General features: G+C 41.2%; 1 protein-coding gene across 5 annotated transcripts in view; it reads right to left on the bottom strand.

Moving 5' to 3' along the window:
• Nucleotides 1–18,680, bottom strand: part of LOC147028992 (uncharacterized) — a 78,069-nt gene that overhangs the window by 15,844 nt on the left and 43,545 nt on the right. For all 5 annotated transcript variants that reach the window (XM_085879895.1, XM_085879892.1, XM_085879894.1 and 2 more), the window contains exons 6-12: nt 15,138–15,288; nt 14,763–15,040; nt 14,477–14,612; nt 12,002–12,030; nt 11,704–11,815; nt 7,909–7,952; nt 7,656–7,746 (exon numbers count right to left, since the gene is read on the bottom strand). In XM_085879895.1, coding sequence (XP_085736021.1) covers nt 7,656–7,746; nt 7,909–7,952; nt 11,704–11,815; nt 12,002–12,030; nt 14,477–14,612; nt 14,763–15,040; nt 15,138–15,288 — 841 coding nt within the window. The remainder of the gene's footprint in view (nt 1–7,655; nt 7,747–7,908; nt 7,953–11,703; nt 11,816–12,001; nt 12,031–14,476; nt 14,613–14,762; nt 15,041–15,137; nt 15,289–18,680) is intronic.

Consider the following 18,680-nt stretch of genomic DNA (forward strand, 5'->3'; position numbering starts at 1 on the left):
AGAAGCTACCAATGTCAAATTACACCACGTGATTCAGGAGGGTGATGGCAAGCACTGATTAGATTTTAGTCAAAATCGGTCAAAGGTCAAGGTCACAGTGAGGTCAAACATCCAAAAAATGATAACTCAAGAATGGAAGAAGCTACCAATGGCAAATTACACCACATGATTCAGGAGGGTGGTGGCGATCACCGATTAGATTTTGGTCAAAATCGGTCAAAGGTCAAGGTCACAGTGAGGTCAAACATCCAAAACATTCGATTTTTGATGGTTTGGTACAGAATCATCGTAGAAACTTCTGGTTTGCGTCGCTACCTTCTCTGGAGACAGCTTTTATTAGACAAGGTCAGAGGTCAAGTTGACAATTTTGAAAGTACCAGTCTATGACTGCTTGTTTGTGTGTTTATGTTTTTTGTGTGTGTGTGTGTGTGTGTTTGTAGGCAAGATAACTCGAGAACGGAAGAAGCTACCAATGTCAAATTACACCACGTGATTCAGGATGGTGATGGCTTGCGCTGATTAGATTTTGGTCAAAATCAGTCAAAGGTCAAGGTCACAGTGAGGTCAAACATTCGATTTTTGATGGTTTGGTACAGAATCATCGTAGAAACTTCTGGTTTGCGTCGCTACCTTCTCTGGAGACAGCTTTTATTGGACAAGGTCAGAGGTCAAGTTGACGATTTCGTAAATACCAGTCTACTATAACTGCTTGTTTTTTTTTTCTTCGGTATGATGGTGAGGTTGACACTCGATTTCTAGTGCGGTTATAATATAATAAATAGGTTGCCGCTCAACGATTTAAATCATAACTGCACTAGAAATCGAAGTGTCAACATCACCGTCATACCGAAGAGAGAGAGAAAAAAAAAAACAGGGAGTCTGGAACACTGGCGCTAACCATTCTCTCGACGTGTTTCGACTTATGAGTAACTTACAAGTAACGTGTGTCGACGTGTGTCAATGATCGCGTAACGTGCCTACAACTTATGGCCAGCGTATGCGGAACGTGTGCCATACGCTGGCATCCGTCGAAAAATTTTCAACATGCTGAAAATTTGTCGACGTACTACGACGTATGCCAGTGTGTTTCAGCCTGCTCTTAACGTATACAAAACTTACCCATAACGTATTCGACGTGTGCCAGCGTATTCGGCAAATTTTTCATACGTCGGCATACGCTGGCTAAAACGTCAAGGTGTGACAGCGGCTTGACACTTCGATGTCCAGTGTGGTTATGATTTGAATCGTCGAGCCGCAGCCTATTAATAGCCTATGCCACGTGATCGTCGGCGATACGCTGTCGCGCTATGCATAAGTTAGACTATCTTTGGGAATAGGTTGTGAACGCCGACAACACGCTCAGCATTCGTTGATATAAGTTATCTATATGTTATCGAAACGTTCTGTGTACGTTACTAATATGTTATGCATACGTCCAACTCGTTATGAATACATCCAAAACTGGAAAAAAAAATACGTCAATAGTTCAGCGTACGCCAGCCTTTTACATACATTTTGATACCTTGCCATATGCTGGCTAAAACGTCAAGGTGTGACAGGGCCTTTACATCTGATCAATTTATCAGGGCTGAGTAAAAACAATGCATAATTTGCTCTTCATAATACAAAAAAAAACATCTAAGTTTAGTGTCACTATCCACCAATCCCACCCTTTCCAGTTTTTGTTTTTTTCATTTTCATATCATGTGCAACACAAAATAGATTCCAAAATTAAAAGTGGAATTGGGGTGGGGCTTGAAGATAAACGGTCTGCAAAACACACATGGTACTGGATATGAAAACAAATGAAAATAGAATACCAATAATAATAATAATATGAACTAGAACTGCCACTTTATAACTGCTGGCAGTGATGACCGGGTACCCAGTCCGTCCGCCTTTGACACAACTGACACAACGTGAGACTTAAATCATAGTCGCAAAGTTTCGCATTTATCGGATAAGCGGTGCCAGAGAAAACATTATTTAATGGTGATACAAACACAGGCCTGCTTCGAGACGGCGCGGAACAGACGAGTTACGAACCGGGCAGCACAAAGCGTTCAATTTCCTTATTACTGGCGAACAGATTCAAATAATTAAATAATTCTGGCTGCCAAACCGCGTGACCGATCAGGTTGAAATTTTAAACTTTTGTTTCACATGTCGCCTAAATTATAAATCTGAAGATTCGCATATATAGAAGCAGTGGTTCCAGAGTAAACATTAATTAATATTTATCCTTCAATCCAAGATGGCGGCCAAACCATGTGACTTGTGATGTCATAATTTTCACCACATGTGCAAACACGATCGGAGACGATAAGTGCAAATTTTTGCATCGCTTGGTTAAGCAGTTCCAGAGAAAACATTTAATATTTTTCTTAAAACCAACATGGCTGCCAAACCCTGGGGCCGATCCCGTTGAAATTTCAAACCCTCATTCCGCATGACTGTTCCACCATAAAGGTGATGTTTCACATTGATTGATGCAGTTGTTCCAGAGTAAACATTAATTAATATTTTTCCTTCAATCCACTATGGCTGCCAAACGTTGCGTCGTACCTCAAAAGGGGGTGAGAACTTTTTATTCGTCATGGAGAGGCGGTCATAGTGGTGGAGTTTCGCCTGGATCTGTTCAGTCATTTCAGAGAAAAAGACGTTTTAAGATATTATTTTTCAATCCAAGATGGCTGACGAACCATGTGACCTATGACATCACAAGTTTATATTCTGCTTCCAACTGGGTATTGGAACACGTGTGTGAAGTTTCGTGTTAATCGGTAAAGGTGCGTTTTCTATCCAAGATGGCCGCCAAACCATGTGACGTGTGACATCATAATTTTTACCACTCGTGCACACACGATGGTAGATGATAATTACAAACTTTCGATTCGTTAGGTTAAGCGGTTCCAGAGAAAACATTATTTAATATTTTTCTTAAATCCAAGATGGCGGCCAAACCATGTGACTTATCAATTCGAAATTAACAAACTTATATCGCCTTCCTGTCCCGAATATAGTTCTGAAATCTCCCCTTCATTGGGCCAACGCTTCTGGAGAAGAAGATGTTTGAAGGTTTTCGGGTTTTTTCAAGATGGCCGCCAAACCATGTGACCGATCAAGAACAAATTAACAAACTTGAGAAAGGACCTCATGGGGAATATATGTGTGAAGTTTCGTCTTCATCTGTCTTGCCCTTCTGGAGAAGAAGATTTTTAAAATTTATTCATTTTCAATCCAAGATGGCTGCCGAACCTTGTGACCTATGATATCATAAATTTAAATTCTGCTTCCAACTGGGTGTTGGAACACGTTTATGAAGTTTCGTGTTAATCGGTAAAGGTGCGTTTTTCTATCCAAGATGGCCGCCAAACCATGTGACGTGTGACATCATAATTTTTACCACGCGTGTATACACAACGGTAGATGATAATTACAAACTTTCGATTCGTTAGGTTAAGCAGTTCCAGAGAAAACATTATTTAATATTTTTCTTAAATCCAAGATGGCGGCCAAACCATGTGACTTATCAATTCGAAATTAACAAACTTATATTGCCTTCCTGTCCCGAATATAGTTCTGAAATCTCCCCTTCATTGGGCCAACGCTTCTGGAGAAGAAGATGTTTGAAGGTTTTCGGGTTTTTTCAAGATGGCCGCCAAACCATGTGACCGATCAAGAACAAATTAACAAACTTGAGAAAGGACCTCATGGGGAATATATGTGTGAAGTTTCGTCTTAATCTATCTTGCCCTTCTGGAGAAGAAGATTTTTAAAATTTATTCATTTTCAATCCAAGATGGCTGCCGAACCTTGTGACCTATGATATCATAAATTTAAATTCTGCTTTCCATCGTCGACCCGAACAAGTGTGTGAAGTTTCGTGTAAATCGGATAAGGTCTATTTTTCCATCCAAGATGGCCGCCAAACCATGTGACTTCTGAGGTAAAAATTTTTTACCATGTATGCAGACTTGAGGGAGGAAGGTACTTGCAAATTTTCGCTTCGATGGCTTCTGGAATACCAGAGAAAACATTATTTAATATTTTTCTTAAATCCAACATGGCGGCCAAACCATGTGACCTATCACTTTGAAATTAACAAACTTGCATCGCATACATGTCACGAATATAGTTCTGAAATCTCGCCTTCATTGGACCAGCGCTTCTGGAGAAGAAGATGTTTGAAGGTTTTAGAGTTTTTTCAAGATGGCCGCCAAACCATGTGACGTATCAACAACAACTTAACAAACTTGAAAGAGGACCTCAGGGGGAATGTACCTGTAAAGTTTCGCCTTAATCTGTCCAGCCCTTCTGGAGAAGAAGATTTTTTTTAAAAAAAACACTAAAAAACAAGATGGCGGCCGAATTACGTCATCGATGACGTCAAAAAAAACATTTTTGACGATGAATTTTGGTGTAGATGACGCTCAGAATTTTTCAGATTTTTCCTATATGGCGTTCTACTTGACGAATTTTCACCGGTGTATCGCTTCACTTCTGACGTCAAGAAAAATCACACGTGTTCCCCAGAGCGAGCTTTGTAAAATTTATGAAGCAAAAACATTTTTACCCCAGAAAGTTTCAGAGATACAGAGGTCCAAAGTTTTTCGGTTTTTTCAAGATGGCGCCCGCACCACGTGACCAATGACGTCATAATTATAACGCGAGTGTGCTATCAAAAAAGATACATACTATGGTGAAAACTTCGTGTCGATCGGACTTAGCGTCCCAGAGAAAATGATTTTTAAAGTGAAGAAGGGTGCAAAATGCCGGCGGAAAAATAATAATAATAATGTATAATGCGTAATAATAAACAGAAGAAAAACAATAGGGTACCCTGTACTCACAGGGTACCCTAATAATAACTAGAAGCGCACTTTATAACTGCGAGCAGTTATGGCCGGGTACCAAGCCGCCCTGCTTTAAAACAACCCTGCTTTGATAGAACCCACAACAATCGAACCCACAACAGTTCGATGAAATTTGGAAAGTTGAATGAAATTTGGAATGAAACATCAATAGGTTGAGTGGTTCCAGAGAAATAATTTTTTTAAATATTTTCCTTCAATCCAATATGACTCACACCATGTGACTGATGACATTTTAGTGATCAAACTTCAATCAACATGCCTCGTGGATGACACACCTGGAATTTTGTGTCGATCGGTTGGGCGGTTTGAGAGACGTTTTTCAAGGTTTTAGGGTAAATCCAATATGGCTGCCAGACTATGTGACCAATGGCATCATAGTTATCAAACTTTATTCAGCATGGATAGTCGATCAGTTTGTATGAAGTTTCACTTCGATCTCTATAGCGGTTGTGGAGAAGAAAAGGTTTGAAGGTTGGTCTTCAAAAAATCATGGCTGCCAAAGCACATGACAGATGACATCAAAAATTTAATATTTCCGTATAATTGGGTCAGAGATGCCTGGTGTCGGCTTATTGGTGAGGGTGGTGGGCTTGGGATCCTAGGCTCCTGAGTTCAAATCCCACCTAACTGTTGAATTAACACCAGGTGGGATTAACTCGGCCTGTCATCCTTCCGAGGTCAGCAAAATGAGTGCCAGCATGTTGGTATACTGTGTCGGAGTGGCGACCCGTCCAGGATTGTGCCCAATAGCCAAGGAGACTGCTTAAGCAGCACCAACGCTCTGCACAGAGTATGGTCCCAATGGATGGATGGGTCATAGATTATGTGTATGACGTTTCAGATTTTTAGCCACGTCTCGCGTAGCGAACGCTGGCTCGAAGAGAGCTCCGCGTTGTTGTTGTTCTTCTTCTTCTGGTGAAGACAAAACCTTTAGGACTCGGCTCTTTTATATACAGGATCCGGATCTCCTTAAATACTAAACACCTGTACACATCCTCACATTCAGGGTGCCTTTTGAGAGCGTCTATCATCAACTTTTAAATATATTCGGACATTTGCTTTAAAGTTTCGAAAAGTTCACGCTACTATTTAAAGATTATTCCATTTAATGTGTTGTAATTTCGTAAATACACGATTTTCTCGTCATGAACAGGAGCCTCCATGACGGGTCTCGCTATTGGCTCCATCAAGGCACGTGATGAAATATCGGAAGTTGTTGTTGTTATTGCCTTCAGGACGCGGCTCTTGAACACATTTGTCCTTGTTAAGATAAGGATTTCGATTGAAACATTAATAACTGTCCTACCACTTCACCTGTGATGTTATAGTTTTTAAAAAGTCTTATTCCCACTAGCAGGGTTACCTGGTGTTTCCTGGGTGAGGGGGTACTGAGAAGTGGGAGAAGCAGGAGTGCCGGCAGGGCTGAAAATGGGGCAGGTGGATCGGGGGCAGGAGAACCGACGGGGTGGGGGTGGGGAGGGAATCTGTAGGGGCAGGAGAGCTCGAAGACCAGTGAGTAAAGGGGTCTTAAGGGTCTTTGAGGTCTTACAGTTCATTTGTGTGGTAAGGGTCCTTGAGGTCTTAAGGGTCTCAAAGGGTCTTCCAGAATCTTAGGGATCTTAACTGTCTTTGGGGTCCAAAGGGTCTTTGGGATATTAGGGGTTTTAAAGTGTCGTAATTGTGTTTGGAGAATTCAGTAGTCTTCAGGGTCTTAAGGGGTCTTATCTCCCAAGCATGTAAAATTTTTTTAAAAGGTCTTATGGTTCTTCAGGGTCTTTAAAGGGTGAGGTTGTGAATGAAAATACACTTAGGACAACCTCCAGATCGGACTTGTTATGTGTGGCAAATTTGGTGGTTGTCAGTCCAGCGGTCATTGCAAAAAATGTGAACAGAGACAGACAGACAGACAGACAGACAGACAGACAGACAGAGACATCCGATGAATATTATTTATTCGATCAGATATACATCTTCAAGGGACACGCATGGGATGGCGATTGCGAATAGGAACGTTCTGTACACCACTTACCGTAGCATTAGTTTTGGCTTGCCGCAGCACAAAAACGGTGAATGTATTATTTATTTTGTTGGGTTCCAATTGTGCATGGAGTCAGGCCAGCTAAACAGTGAGCCAATGGGTGGAAGATACAGCTTGATCGACTCGGTGTGCTCGCCTCTGGCCATGCTGTATGTCACGTGATATCTGTTAACCAATAAGATTGCAAATTAATGAAAAAGCCAGAAAAATGATCTTTAAAGCCCCAGGTGGTGGATGAAAATATCCCTGGATCGGACTTGGGCTGTGTGCAAAATTTGGTGATTATTGGTCCAGCAGTATATGCAAAAAACGCGAACAGACAGAGAGACAGACAGACATCTGATGAATCTTATTCATTAGATATTGGGAGGAGTTGACATGTGCCAAGTTTCAATTTTTTTCGATCAGTGGTTTCAGAGATATAATTTTTGTGTTTAATCCAAGATGGCTGCCATACCATGTGACCTACGACTACCCTGAAAATTGTCTCCATCGGACAAGTGGTTGCCGGAACAGAGTGTAAGAAAAGAAAATAGAGCAAAAACGTGATGAACAACAATAATAATAATAATAATAATAATAACAATAAATAAAATAATAATAATCTGAACAAAAATAAGAGGGTACCACAACCTGTAAAGGCATGTGGTACCCTAATACAAATAAAAGTGGAGAAATGGATCGTGCTGAATGAAGGACAGCTTCAGCAGGGCAGTAGAAAAAGGAAAGGAGAGAAATACCTGTTTGTGTCTGTTTTTCAATGCAAAGTGGGCGGCAAAGCACAGCCTTGTTCTTCTGAGAGGGCTGCACAAATCCAACTCGGTTGGGTAACTGAGAACAAAAAAGGTATCATTACCATCCATCATTCCCTCGTCAGCATAAATCAATGCGACATGTCATGTCTTCTCTCGTTATCATTTCCTCTTTACCCAAATAAGTAGGAACCCTCTGCAGTCACTGACTCACACCCATCGATTTCTCACCCATTCTTACCAGGCTTGGCGGTCTTATCACCTGGGTTCCGCTGTTTACAAGAACTGCCAAGAGGAATGAAAAGAGTCAAGGTTCACAATGTTACATGATTAAAACCACCAGATTAAATCAACAATGGATGAGCCTTCATGGGAAACCAAGTGTGTGCAGAGGAAACTGGAAGGAGATGGCTGAAGGGGGCAGGCCGAGTTGAAGCACTGACGCCAATAAGATGGGGGGGGGGGAAGGCACACAAGAACAGGGTTCAGGATGAGCAGCAGTGAAATTAGCAAAGCAACAGAATTGTGGTGGTGTGGAGAGATTGGAGGCAATATGAAAGAATGAGGAAATATTGGCAATTATTGAGAGGAGGAAGGAGAGCAAAGACTGATGCACATCTCCTCAGCAAACACGAGAGAAGCCATTTATTATTTTGACAACTTGTCGAGGTTAAACTGTTTGGTGTTCTCATCTGAGCACTTCTTCTTTCCAATGCAGCACAAGGCTGTGGGGTAGCATCATTGGTAGAGGGCACAGCTGTGCTGCAGATGCAATCCCCTCTACTGGTTAGAGCAGGAATTTGGAATTTGTCCATGGTACCGGCGATAGCTCATCTACTCTTCATTAAGGACACTGTGGGGTCTTTAACATCCACCAATGAATGCTGGCAGGTGGGACGCCCTGCCTGTGAAACACCAGGATGACAGTATATATAGTGCCTATAGAAAGTCTACACCCCCTTTTCAAATTTTAACCTTTTGCTGCCTTGTTGCCTGGAATTAAATTGCATTCAATCAGACTTTTTCCACATCGTAACCCACAACTTCCAAGGGAAAAACAAATTCTACAAATTTCAGAAAATTAATTAAAAATACAAAACTAGAATATCTTGGTTGGATAAGTGTCCACCCCCCTTACAATAGCAATAGTAAATTAGCTCAGGTGTAACCAACTAACTTTCAAAATAACACACCAAATTAATTGGTCTCCATCTGTGTTAAATTGCAGTGATTCTGATTATTTCAGAATAAAATCAACTGTTCCTGTCGGTTTATTCTGCTGGCTTGTGCATTTCACAGCAAAGACTCAACCATGAGCACCAATGAGCTTTCAAAAGACATCTGGGATAAAGTTGTGGAAAGGCACAGAGCAGGGGATGGGTATAAAAATATTTCAAACACCTTGAATATCCCTTGGAGCACAGTCAAGACAATAATTAGGAAGTGGAAGGTATACAGTACTACCAAGACCCTGCCTTGATCAGGCTGTCCCTCCAAACTGGATGACCAAGTATGGAGGAGACTGATCAGAGAGGCCAATGGCAACTTTGAAAGAACTACATGCCTTTATGGCAAAGACTGGTTGGTCACTGTGTGCATGTGACAATATCCCAAGCACTCCACAAGTCTGGCCTGTATGGTATGGTGGCAAGAAGGAAGCCAAAACTCACTTATCCAACCAAGATATTCTAGTTTTGTATTTTTAATTAATTTTCTGAAATTTGTAGAATTTGTTTTTTACTTGGAAGTTGTGGGTTACGATGTGTAAATAAAGTTGGAAAAAAGTCTGATTTAATGCAATTTAAATCCAGGCTGCAAGGCAACAAAAGATGAAAATTTTGAAAAGGGGGTGTAGATTTTATATAGGCACTGTAGCTGGATTGGGATTCAAACCCAGGCAAGACAGCTTAGAGGCGAGTATGCATACCGCTAGGCCATCCCGTAAGCCCATCTGCTGAGCACTTGCCTCAATGCAATGTGATCTTGGTTTTGAATCCCATATACTGTGCTTATTTCTGGTGACTGCTCAAGTAATTATTGTTCCTGTTCTGTCTTTTGTCTCCTAATCTCAGTCTTATTTGAAATGAATATTGAAGCTCCTCCATCAAGTCTTAAATGTTGTTGAAGAAAAATATAACAAAAATAGGAAAAAACTAAAGGGAAACCACAAATTGTGTGTGGAGACTTTTCGGACACAATGGAACACCAGACATTTTGAGGATGGTTGGCCTCATACGATGCAACCTCCATCTCTCCCCCCGTATTCAAAACCAACGGCAATTTCAGTGACAATTACTTTTATCATTATTCACCAAAGACAGCGATGGCATATTGCTCAAAAGAGGTCAATATAGTGCACAATCATGCAATATTGCACCAATTGGCGAACTAAGTTAGTTTGATTTAAAAAGTGAAAGTCCTAAAAAGAATGAAAATTTTCTGAAAGTTGTTTTCTTGGGGAAAACTATCAATTCTTAACAATAGCTCAGCCACGCAAAGTGAACCCACACTTGGCAATCTGGATTTTCATGACTCAACCCACTTTGCTATTCCATTGTGAAATTTCAATTTAATATCTGTTCAGTCACTTTTGGAAAATAAATCAGTGAGGTAACATGACAAGTGGGAACACGTGTGACAACACAAGCTGCCTTGCTCCTAAAATGATCACAGAATAAAGAGAGCCTTGCTAATGCTTCCCAATGCTTGATGACTTGAGTTTGTGGTTTCTTGACAAGTACACATGGTTTCTCAGTTCTGCGAAATTACCTCCAAAAGCAGAAGTGGAACCCAATGCTAAGCTATTATTGGATATCATAGGAATTGGATACAATGATTCATTTTTCAAAATTGGAATGTTAAAATGGGTAATTTGGAAATTAAAGTTTTTGGCTTGTGGCAATGGCAATGGCAGGCTGCAGTTTTCTGTGGAAGTGGTTTTACAGAAGTCAGAAAATTGGCAGAAAACATCCATCCATTGGGACCACACTCTGTAACAAAGCGTCGGTGCTGCCAAAGCAGTCTCCTAGGCTATTGGGCACAATCCTGGACAGGTCTCCACTTCCGACGTAGGATACTCGAATGGCTCAATCGTCCCAGCAAGCTGGTACTCATTTTGCAGACCTCGGAAGGATGACAGGCTGAGCCAACCACACCCTGGTATTAATTCAACGGTAAAATGGGATTTGAACTCAGGACGCTAGGATCCCAAGCCCACCACCCTAACCATTAAGCCAACACCAGGCTTACAGACAACATATACGAGGTCATTGACAAATGTATACAGCATCTAAGGGTTGAGGTGGTACCCAGCCATAAAAGCCAAACCTTCGCAGCCCTACGACCCTCCTCAGCTACTCCAGAACACTTTTAATAACCCGATCCCAGATTCTCAAAAATCCAGACTCACCTCTGACCTCCACTCTTTTGTTCCCTTTTATTTCTGGTTAATGGAACTGCCTTCCACAGGCCATTCATATATTTCACTTTGAAGCTTCAAACAGGCGGTGTACCACCATCTTACTTCATCGACCATCCCTACCCATAACCCTTTCTATCCCTATTAACAAAACCACACTCAACCCTCTTACTTGCAGGTTACTGAGTTTCCTCCTCTCCTTTTCTGCGTTTTGTCGATACGTGGCCACATTGCTCAAACTATCACGACATTGTCTTTTTACCCTCCATCCCCCCATTATTTCAGGAGAAAGTATCATTTAAAAAGGGACGATTTTCTCACCAGACGTGATAAATAATTTGGCCTGTCATCTTGCAAGACTTCCCACACAACAGATTATTACCGCAGAACATCTTTTGGCATGCTATGCAGTGACACATGAAGAAAAGAAAAGGGAGGAATAAGGCAGACAAGCTCATTCGGAGAAAAAGGAAAGTGGTTGAGCAAGCAAGAGCATGAAGGTGAAGTGAACAGAAATTCAAGAGAATATTTGAGTGACTTGAGGAGAGAAATTTAAAGCAATAATAAGGCAAAAATCTTCCAGATTAAAAAAAAAGAACAAACAAAAAAAAAAGCAACCTGTTTGCGTTTGTTTTTCATCACATAATGGGCGGCAAAGTACTGCCTTGTTCTTCTGAGGAGGCCGGTTCGTGCTGGCTCTGTGATTGGTTTGAACATTTGTCGACCGAGGCTAGAGAAAGATAGCGATAAATCAGTGTGCCCATATATAGGTGATCAGGCAAAACTTTGAAGACGAGTATTCATTTTTAAAGTTTTAGATGCATTTTGATTTTTGTTCATAAATCACACATTTTGCACTAAATGGTCCTGCACAATGATGCTACTACAAAATGTTACTACAGACCACATGACTTACCTGAATATATGCATCTCCATTCACATAAGCTAAAAGTGGGGACAAAAAAGAAAACAAAATCTCATTTTTTGGGGAGAACAAGGCACAATAAAAAAGTTGTAATAGCAAAATAATGTAATGGAAAATGAAGGGCAATATAAAAGGTTCTGTATGAATATTGAAATACTTGTGATTAGACAGACCCACAGTGAATCAGTGTCATCATAAAAGGAGCTATACAATGTCATTAAATGCATTTAAAGCAATCAATATTATTTGGGAAAAAGACAGATCCATTAATTCACCGAACACTGCATCTCCACCGACATATCGACCTGAACAATGAAATTCAAGAATATTTTTTGTACCACCTAACAGGATAGTCAATAAGACAACCACAATTAAGATCTTAAGATGTATGTATGTGTGTATATATATATATATATATATATATATATATATATATATATATATATATATATATATATATATATATATATATATATATATATATATATATATACATATACATACACACATATACATATAAAGGATCGACGCACGCGAGGCTCGCTCTCTCTTGCCTCTCGCTCTCATTCTTGGTCTCGTGGCGCTGGTCACCCCTTGGGGCTTCACTCTGCCTTTCGCTTGGTTCATGCTCTCAGTTGCGGACTTTTCTTCCCCTCGCTCTTTCCTGCGCTCGTGGTCCGGCGAGTGGCCTGTTGGTGGAGACGCGGACAGAAGGCGCAGCAGATCCGGCTGTTCGGTGGACCTGTGCGTCTGGACGAGGGGTGCCAGAGAGGGTTCATCGGCCGCGTGGGAGGCCGGAACCAGGCGCGACCACGCTGACGGTCGTGGGAGGACTCGACGACCACTAATCGGGGGGGGGGCAGGTAACCTGCGACGGTCTCGTGGGCCCATTGGGTCATCCACGGCCATAAAGGTCTATGAACCCCGTCTACCCCCTTGCCTATGAGGGGGTCTTTCCTTTTGTTTTGTATGCCTGCTGTGGCGCCGTGTCCCTGTAAGTAGAACCTGCTAAGTAACTGTGCTGTAAGTACACCCTTGCTTATAGTCGGTCGTATTGCTTTTGTTTTCTATTTCTTGTCTGTACATTGCATTTCTGCCTTGCTTGTTTTGTGTGTGTAATACGTGCTTAGTGAATAAGTGTCCTTGTGTGCAATGTATCCCATTCGTCATGTCCTATTTCCCTTTCAAAAAGCCATCTTGCATCGTGGAATGAGTCGTGGGTTTTGAACGCCCGGAAAAGAGAATCGGATTCGTCGAGGTCGGCGATAACACCGCTCGGTTATCGCTTTAGAACGGAACGGACCGCTTAAGCGGTCTGTGTCCCAAGCCGACCTGCGGCACACTGCAGCCCATCGGTAGGTTATCCGCGCGGGTATTTAGGTATATCGACATTTGGCGATTCACCCTATTTCACGCAGGTAGAATGCGGACTGGGCTGTGGTGAGGTTAAACCCCCATCCGTGACTGGTTCCTGGCGATAGTTCCAGGAGGGTCACGACTGAATTGTCTGTCCGGTGAGCAACGCGGCTGCCATTCGAGGAACGCGGCCGATCGCATGCCGGCGGGCGCGAATTCGAAAATATATATATATATATATATATATATATATATATATATATATATATATATATATATATATATATATATATATATATATATATACATACATACATACATACATATATGGTTTGTCACCCGATCAAGATCGGGTTAAATGCACTTAAGTACAACCTCGAGAACACCACTAATTACTGTTGTAGCAAAAATCAACTCGCGTACAACATGGCAAATGGCCTCATTTCCTTGTTTAATGTCGTATAGGATTGGGTCACTCCACTCAGCTTGGTCCTTTGAATATCCATTTCCATTCTGCATAAGGTAAAATTCATATTTTGATGCAATAGATTCAATTCCTGACAGAGCGTGACCTTCAAATAAGTAGGTGCAGTCAAAGTTCTGTCCCCTCCCCGTTGAGGCGGGTACCCAGAAAATGGTTTAAAACAAAAAAACTAACTCAATGTGAAAGGAGGAGCATGTGAAAGGAGAATGGGTGAAATAAGTGCCACCTTCTGTTATAAAATGAAAAGGCGTAAATTTAGAGTAATTAAGAAAAAAATATATTCAGAGAAACGTATCACTAACATTGGTGAAGTTAAAGAGACAACTTGCATCTCTGTAATATACATGTTGAGCCAAGAGTAAAATTCAAGTGCATGTGTTGCGAAGCTCCTGAGAACTGAATTTTGTGGAATTTCAAGTGCTGTATTTTGTGCACAAGTGGAATAAAAAACAGCAAGACATTGTTTGTAAATCTGGGATAGTTGGTTGGTATGCACCGTGGTACAATATATTTTGATTTCTCAAATAATACTACAGTGCAATACAACACAAAGTGAAAGATATTCTTAAAGACCAATAAGGATTTATATTGGAAAAAAACACCAAAAACAAAAGTTGACTAAATACCAGAAAGATCAGGTTGTGCTTGAACACTGTAGAAGAAAAGGAGACAGCGCTGGTCACAAAACCCTCGTTTTTCCCCCCTCCAAGTGACACTCTCTGCCAACTTTCCTTGTTTCCCACAGCCAGCACACCTTGCCTGCTGCAAGGTGAAACAAGTCAAAACAAAACAAAAAATAGTCAAGGTTGCACAAAAGTCAAAAGAGCAGACAAATGAAATGTTGGAAAGAGATGCATAAGTGAATGAAGAAAAGAGAACAAACAAATTAAGTTAAATAGGACAACCCATTACTTGATTTTCCCAGGCCTGGTGTGCCTGCAGGCAAGCCAGGGAGCAAAACTCCTGTTGACTGCCAGCAGCTGACTGAGTGCTTGCTGAACTGTCACCAGATTCAGTCGAACAAGGTGGTTCCGTGCTAAGAGGCTGGGCACTGGATGCCTGGCTGTTTGGAGGTAGTGAGGGTAGTGATCGAATGCCAGCACGGCGACAGGTTTGCCCACAGTAGGCACAGGTAACACAACGTAAACCGAGACGACGAGCAAATGCAGCTTTGTAGACAAGCCTGCAGCCTGAATGAAAAAGAGTTTATAAACAAGAAGTTTTGCCACCACGAAGTGCAAGTACTAAAACTAGGCTGAAAACTGAAGGCTCAATTGAGCATATTACCTTCACTGCAGAATGTCCTCTGAACTCCGCTGAAGGTTTGCGTGTCATGTAGAGTTCTTTCTTGGCCGCATGTATGACAAGGAGCCGTAACTCCATGCACTCTCTTGAACTCATCAAGACATGCTGCAGTACAGAATTGCCACATACCTCCCTGCAGGAAAAGTCAAACAGAACTTGTATTATCAGCTGCACAAATGACAGTCAGGCAAAAGGCAACCACATATTTTTTTCAGTCGAGGACACCAAAATAATGACTGGATCATGAAGCCACTTAATGCAACAATGCAACCATAAAGCCAAGACCGATTTGATTGTGAATAGCACCAACAATGTAAAAGGAACAAAATAACTAAAAATAATAACAGAATACAAGAACAGAAATAATATATTGATGATAATAGAAATGTTTAAACAACAAAAAAAAATTCACTCATAATGCTGACATGTGTGGCAAGATTAACAAGAAACTATAGCACAGGAGGAAGCCATTCAGCCTATTGTGCCGATGCAACACCAACACCAGCGACAATCAACCATCCCCATGAAAGCTACCAACAAGTCCTGCTAATAGCCCTGTATTATTCTTTCTCCAATGCCTCTCGGTACCTATCCATTCCAATTTAAACCTATGTACTCCCTGTAACCAGGCAAGCAAGATGGATAAGAGGAATGCACATTTGTCCTGGAACGGCCTACGTGACCCAATTATTGAATAAGAATGCTGCAGGCCATTTAAGCAACACTTGCAGAGGTTAAAATCACTTTTTCCATATTAAAATACTCCAAGTGCAACGGTAAATACCATGCCTTTTCCAGGTACAACTACATGTCACGCCAGACAGGGCCGCATGTCTCCCTACTTTTAGCGAAAATGACGAAACACATGGATGGAGCATAAATATGCATGAGGAAAAACATGAATACACTTCAGACAAAACACGGGTGGAACATGAATGTATGTTTTACATACAAACTTGGTTACATCACAACATTAACCTCAAAGCTATATAGCCTGGATTTGAATCTTGGCCGAGTTATAAACAATCATCCCGGTGTTTCACAGGTAGGGCGATTCGTCAATGCGTGTGCCATCCCTTGGATGGACGTTAAACTGAATGTCCCGTCGACTGATATTAGTTGGTGGATGTTAATGATCCCACAGCGTCTTTCGTGAAGAGTTGCGAGCCATCGCACAGTACCATGAAGAAATTACAAATTTCTGCCCTGACTACTTTATGGAGCATCAGGCCTGGCCAACCAGTTTCTGAAATACAGTCACGATTATATATATATATGTATATATATATGTATATATATATATATGTATATATATATATATATATATATATATATATATATATATATATATATATATATATATATATATATATATATATATATATATATATATATATATATATATATATATATATATATATATATATATATATATATATATATATATATATATATATATATATATGTATGTATATATATATATATATATATATATATATATATATATATATATGTATGTATGTATGTATGTATGTATGTATGTATGTATGTATGTATGTATGTATGTATGTATATATATATATATATATATATATATATATATATATATATATATATATATATATATATATATATATATATATATATATCGTTGCTCGCCAAATTTGATCGACATAAGTACCTGCGTGAGTGGTCGACCGGGTGATCGTACCGCGCCACAGGCAGACTCCGGACATAAACCGCTTAAGCGGTCCGTTCCGTGCTGCAGTGATAACCGAGCGGTGTTATCGTCGGCCTTGACGGCTCCGACTAATTACCGGGCGTTTAAAACCCACGACGAACCCCTTACGTGATGCAAGATGTAAATTCAAACGAAGGAAAGGACGCAGCGAAACGGGGAACAAGTTCACACAAGCACGTTTAATTGCACACGCAGACCAGCACGGAAGGCACGTATTTACGGTCACAATAATAATGTACAATAAAGCAAAAGCAAGTCAATAAATGGCACGTATACACAATCACAGGCAAAAGAGATGTCCCGACTAAACCCGACACATGGCAACACTTAACCAGTTTTACTTCAAGGACAGGTGCCACCCACAGTCATTTACACGAACCCAAAGGAAACGAGAAAGTTGCGACTTCCCTGCACGCGTCGTCCAGCGTCGCGTCCTTGACCTCGAATCTGAGCCTCCCCCGATGTGCTCTGCGACTCGCACCTCGCGCCGGCACGTGTAGCCGCTCCGCGCCACGAACAGGGCTTCTGGCACCTGGCAGAAGGCTCGCCCTCTCCCGCTGTAGACGGCGACAGGGCCCAGGACGAGGATGCGCCAACTCGACTCCCTCCAGCTGGACTCGTAGGAGAACTCTCTGAAGAACTCGTAGATGAACGAACCACCAAACACACGCAGACGAGGGAAGAGGAAGGAGGAAGAAGGAGGAAGAAGGAGGAAGAAGAAGAAGAAGGAGGAAGAAGAAGAAGAAGGAGGAAGAAGAAGAAGAAGGAGGAAGAAGAAGAAGGAGGAAGAAGAAGAAGAAGGAGGAAGAAGAAGAAGAAGAAGGAGGAAGAAGAAGAAGAAGAAGGAGGAAGAAGAAGAAAAACAAGGAGGAAGAAGAAGAAGAAGGAGGAAGAAGAAGAAGAAGGAGGAAGAAGAAGAAGAAGGAGGAAGAAGAAGAAGAAGGAGGAAGAAGAAGAAGAAGGAGGAAGAAGAAGAAGAAGGAGGAAGAAGAAGAAGAAGAAGAAGAAGAAGGAGGAAGAAGAAGAAGAAGGAGGAAGAAGAAGAAGAAGGAGGAAGAAGAAGAAGAAGGAGGAAGAAGAAGAAGAAGGAGGAAGAAGAAGAAGAAGGAGGAAGAAGAAGAAGAAGGAGGAAGAAGAAGAAGAAGGAGGAAGAAGAAGAAGAAGGAGGAAGAAGAAGAAGAAGGAGGAAGAAGAAGAAGAAGGAGGAAGAAGAAGAAGAAGGAGGAAGAAGAAGAAGAAGGAGGAAGAAGAAGAAGAAGGAGGAAGAAGAAGAAGAAGGAGGAAGAAGAAGAAGAAGGAGGAAGAAGAAGGAGGAAGAAGAAGAAGAAGAAGAAGAAGGAGCAAGAAGAAGAAGAAGGAGGAAGAAGAAGAAGAAGGAGGAAGAAGAAGAAGAAGGAACAAGAAGAAGAAGAAGGAGGAAGAAGAAGAAGAAGGAGGAAGAAGAAGAAGAAGAAGAAGAAGAAGAAGAAGAAGAAGAAGAAGAAGAAGGAGGAAGAAGAAGAAGAAGGAGGAAGAAGAAGAAGAAGGAGGAAGAAGAAGGAGGAAGAAGAAGAAGAAGAAGGAGGAAGAAGAAGAAGGAGGAAGAAGAAGGAGGAAGAAGAAGAAGAAGAAGAAGAAGGAGGAAGAAGAAGAAGAAGGAGGAAGAAGAAGAAGAAGAAGGAGGAAGAAGAAGAAGAAGGAGGAAGAAGAAGAAGAAGGAGGAAGAAGAAGAAGAAGGAGGAAGAAGAAGAAGAAGGAGGAAGAAGAAGAAGAAGGAAAGAAGAAGAAGGAGGAAGAAGAAGAAG

The sequence above is a fragment of the Eptatretus burgeri genome, chromosome 4, assembly GCF_056783735.1.
Source record: "Eptatretus burgeri isolate ZD-2024b chromosome 4, Ebu_testis_v1, whole genome shotgun sequence".
Taxonomy (NCBI): Eukaryota; Metazoa; Chordata; class Myxini; order Myxiniformes; family Myxinidae; genus Eptatretus; species Eptatretus burgeri.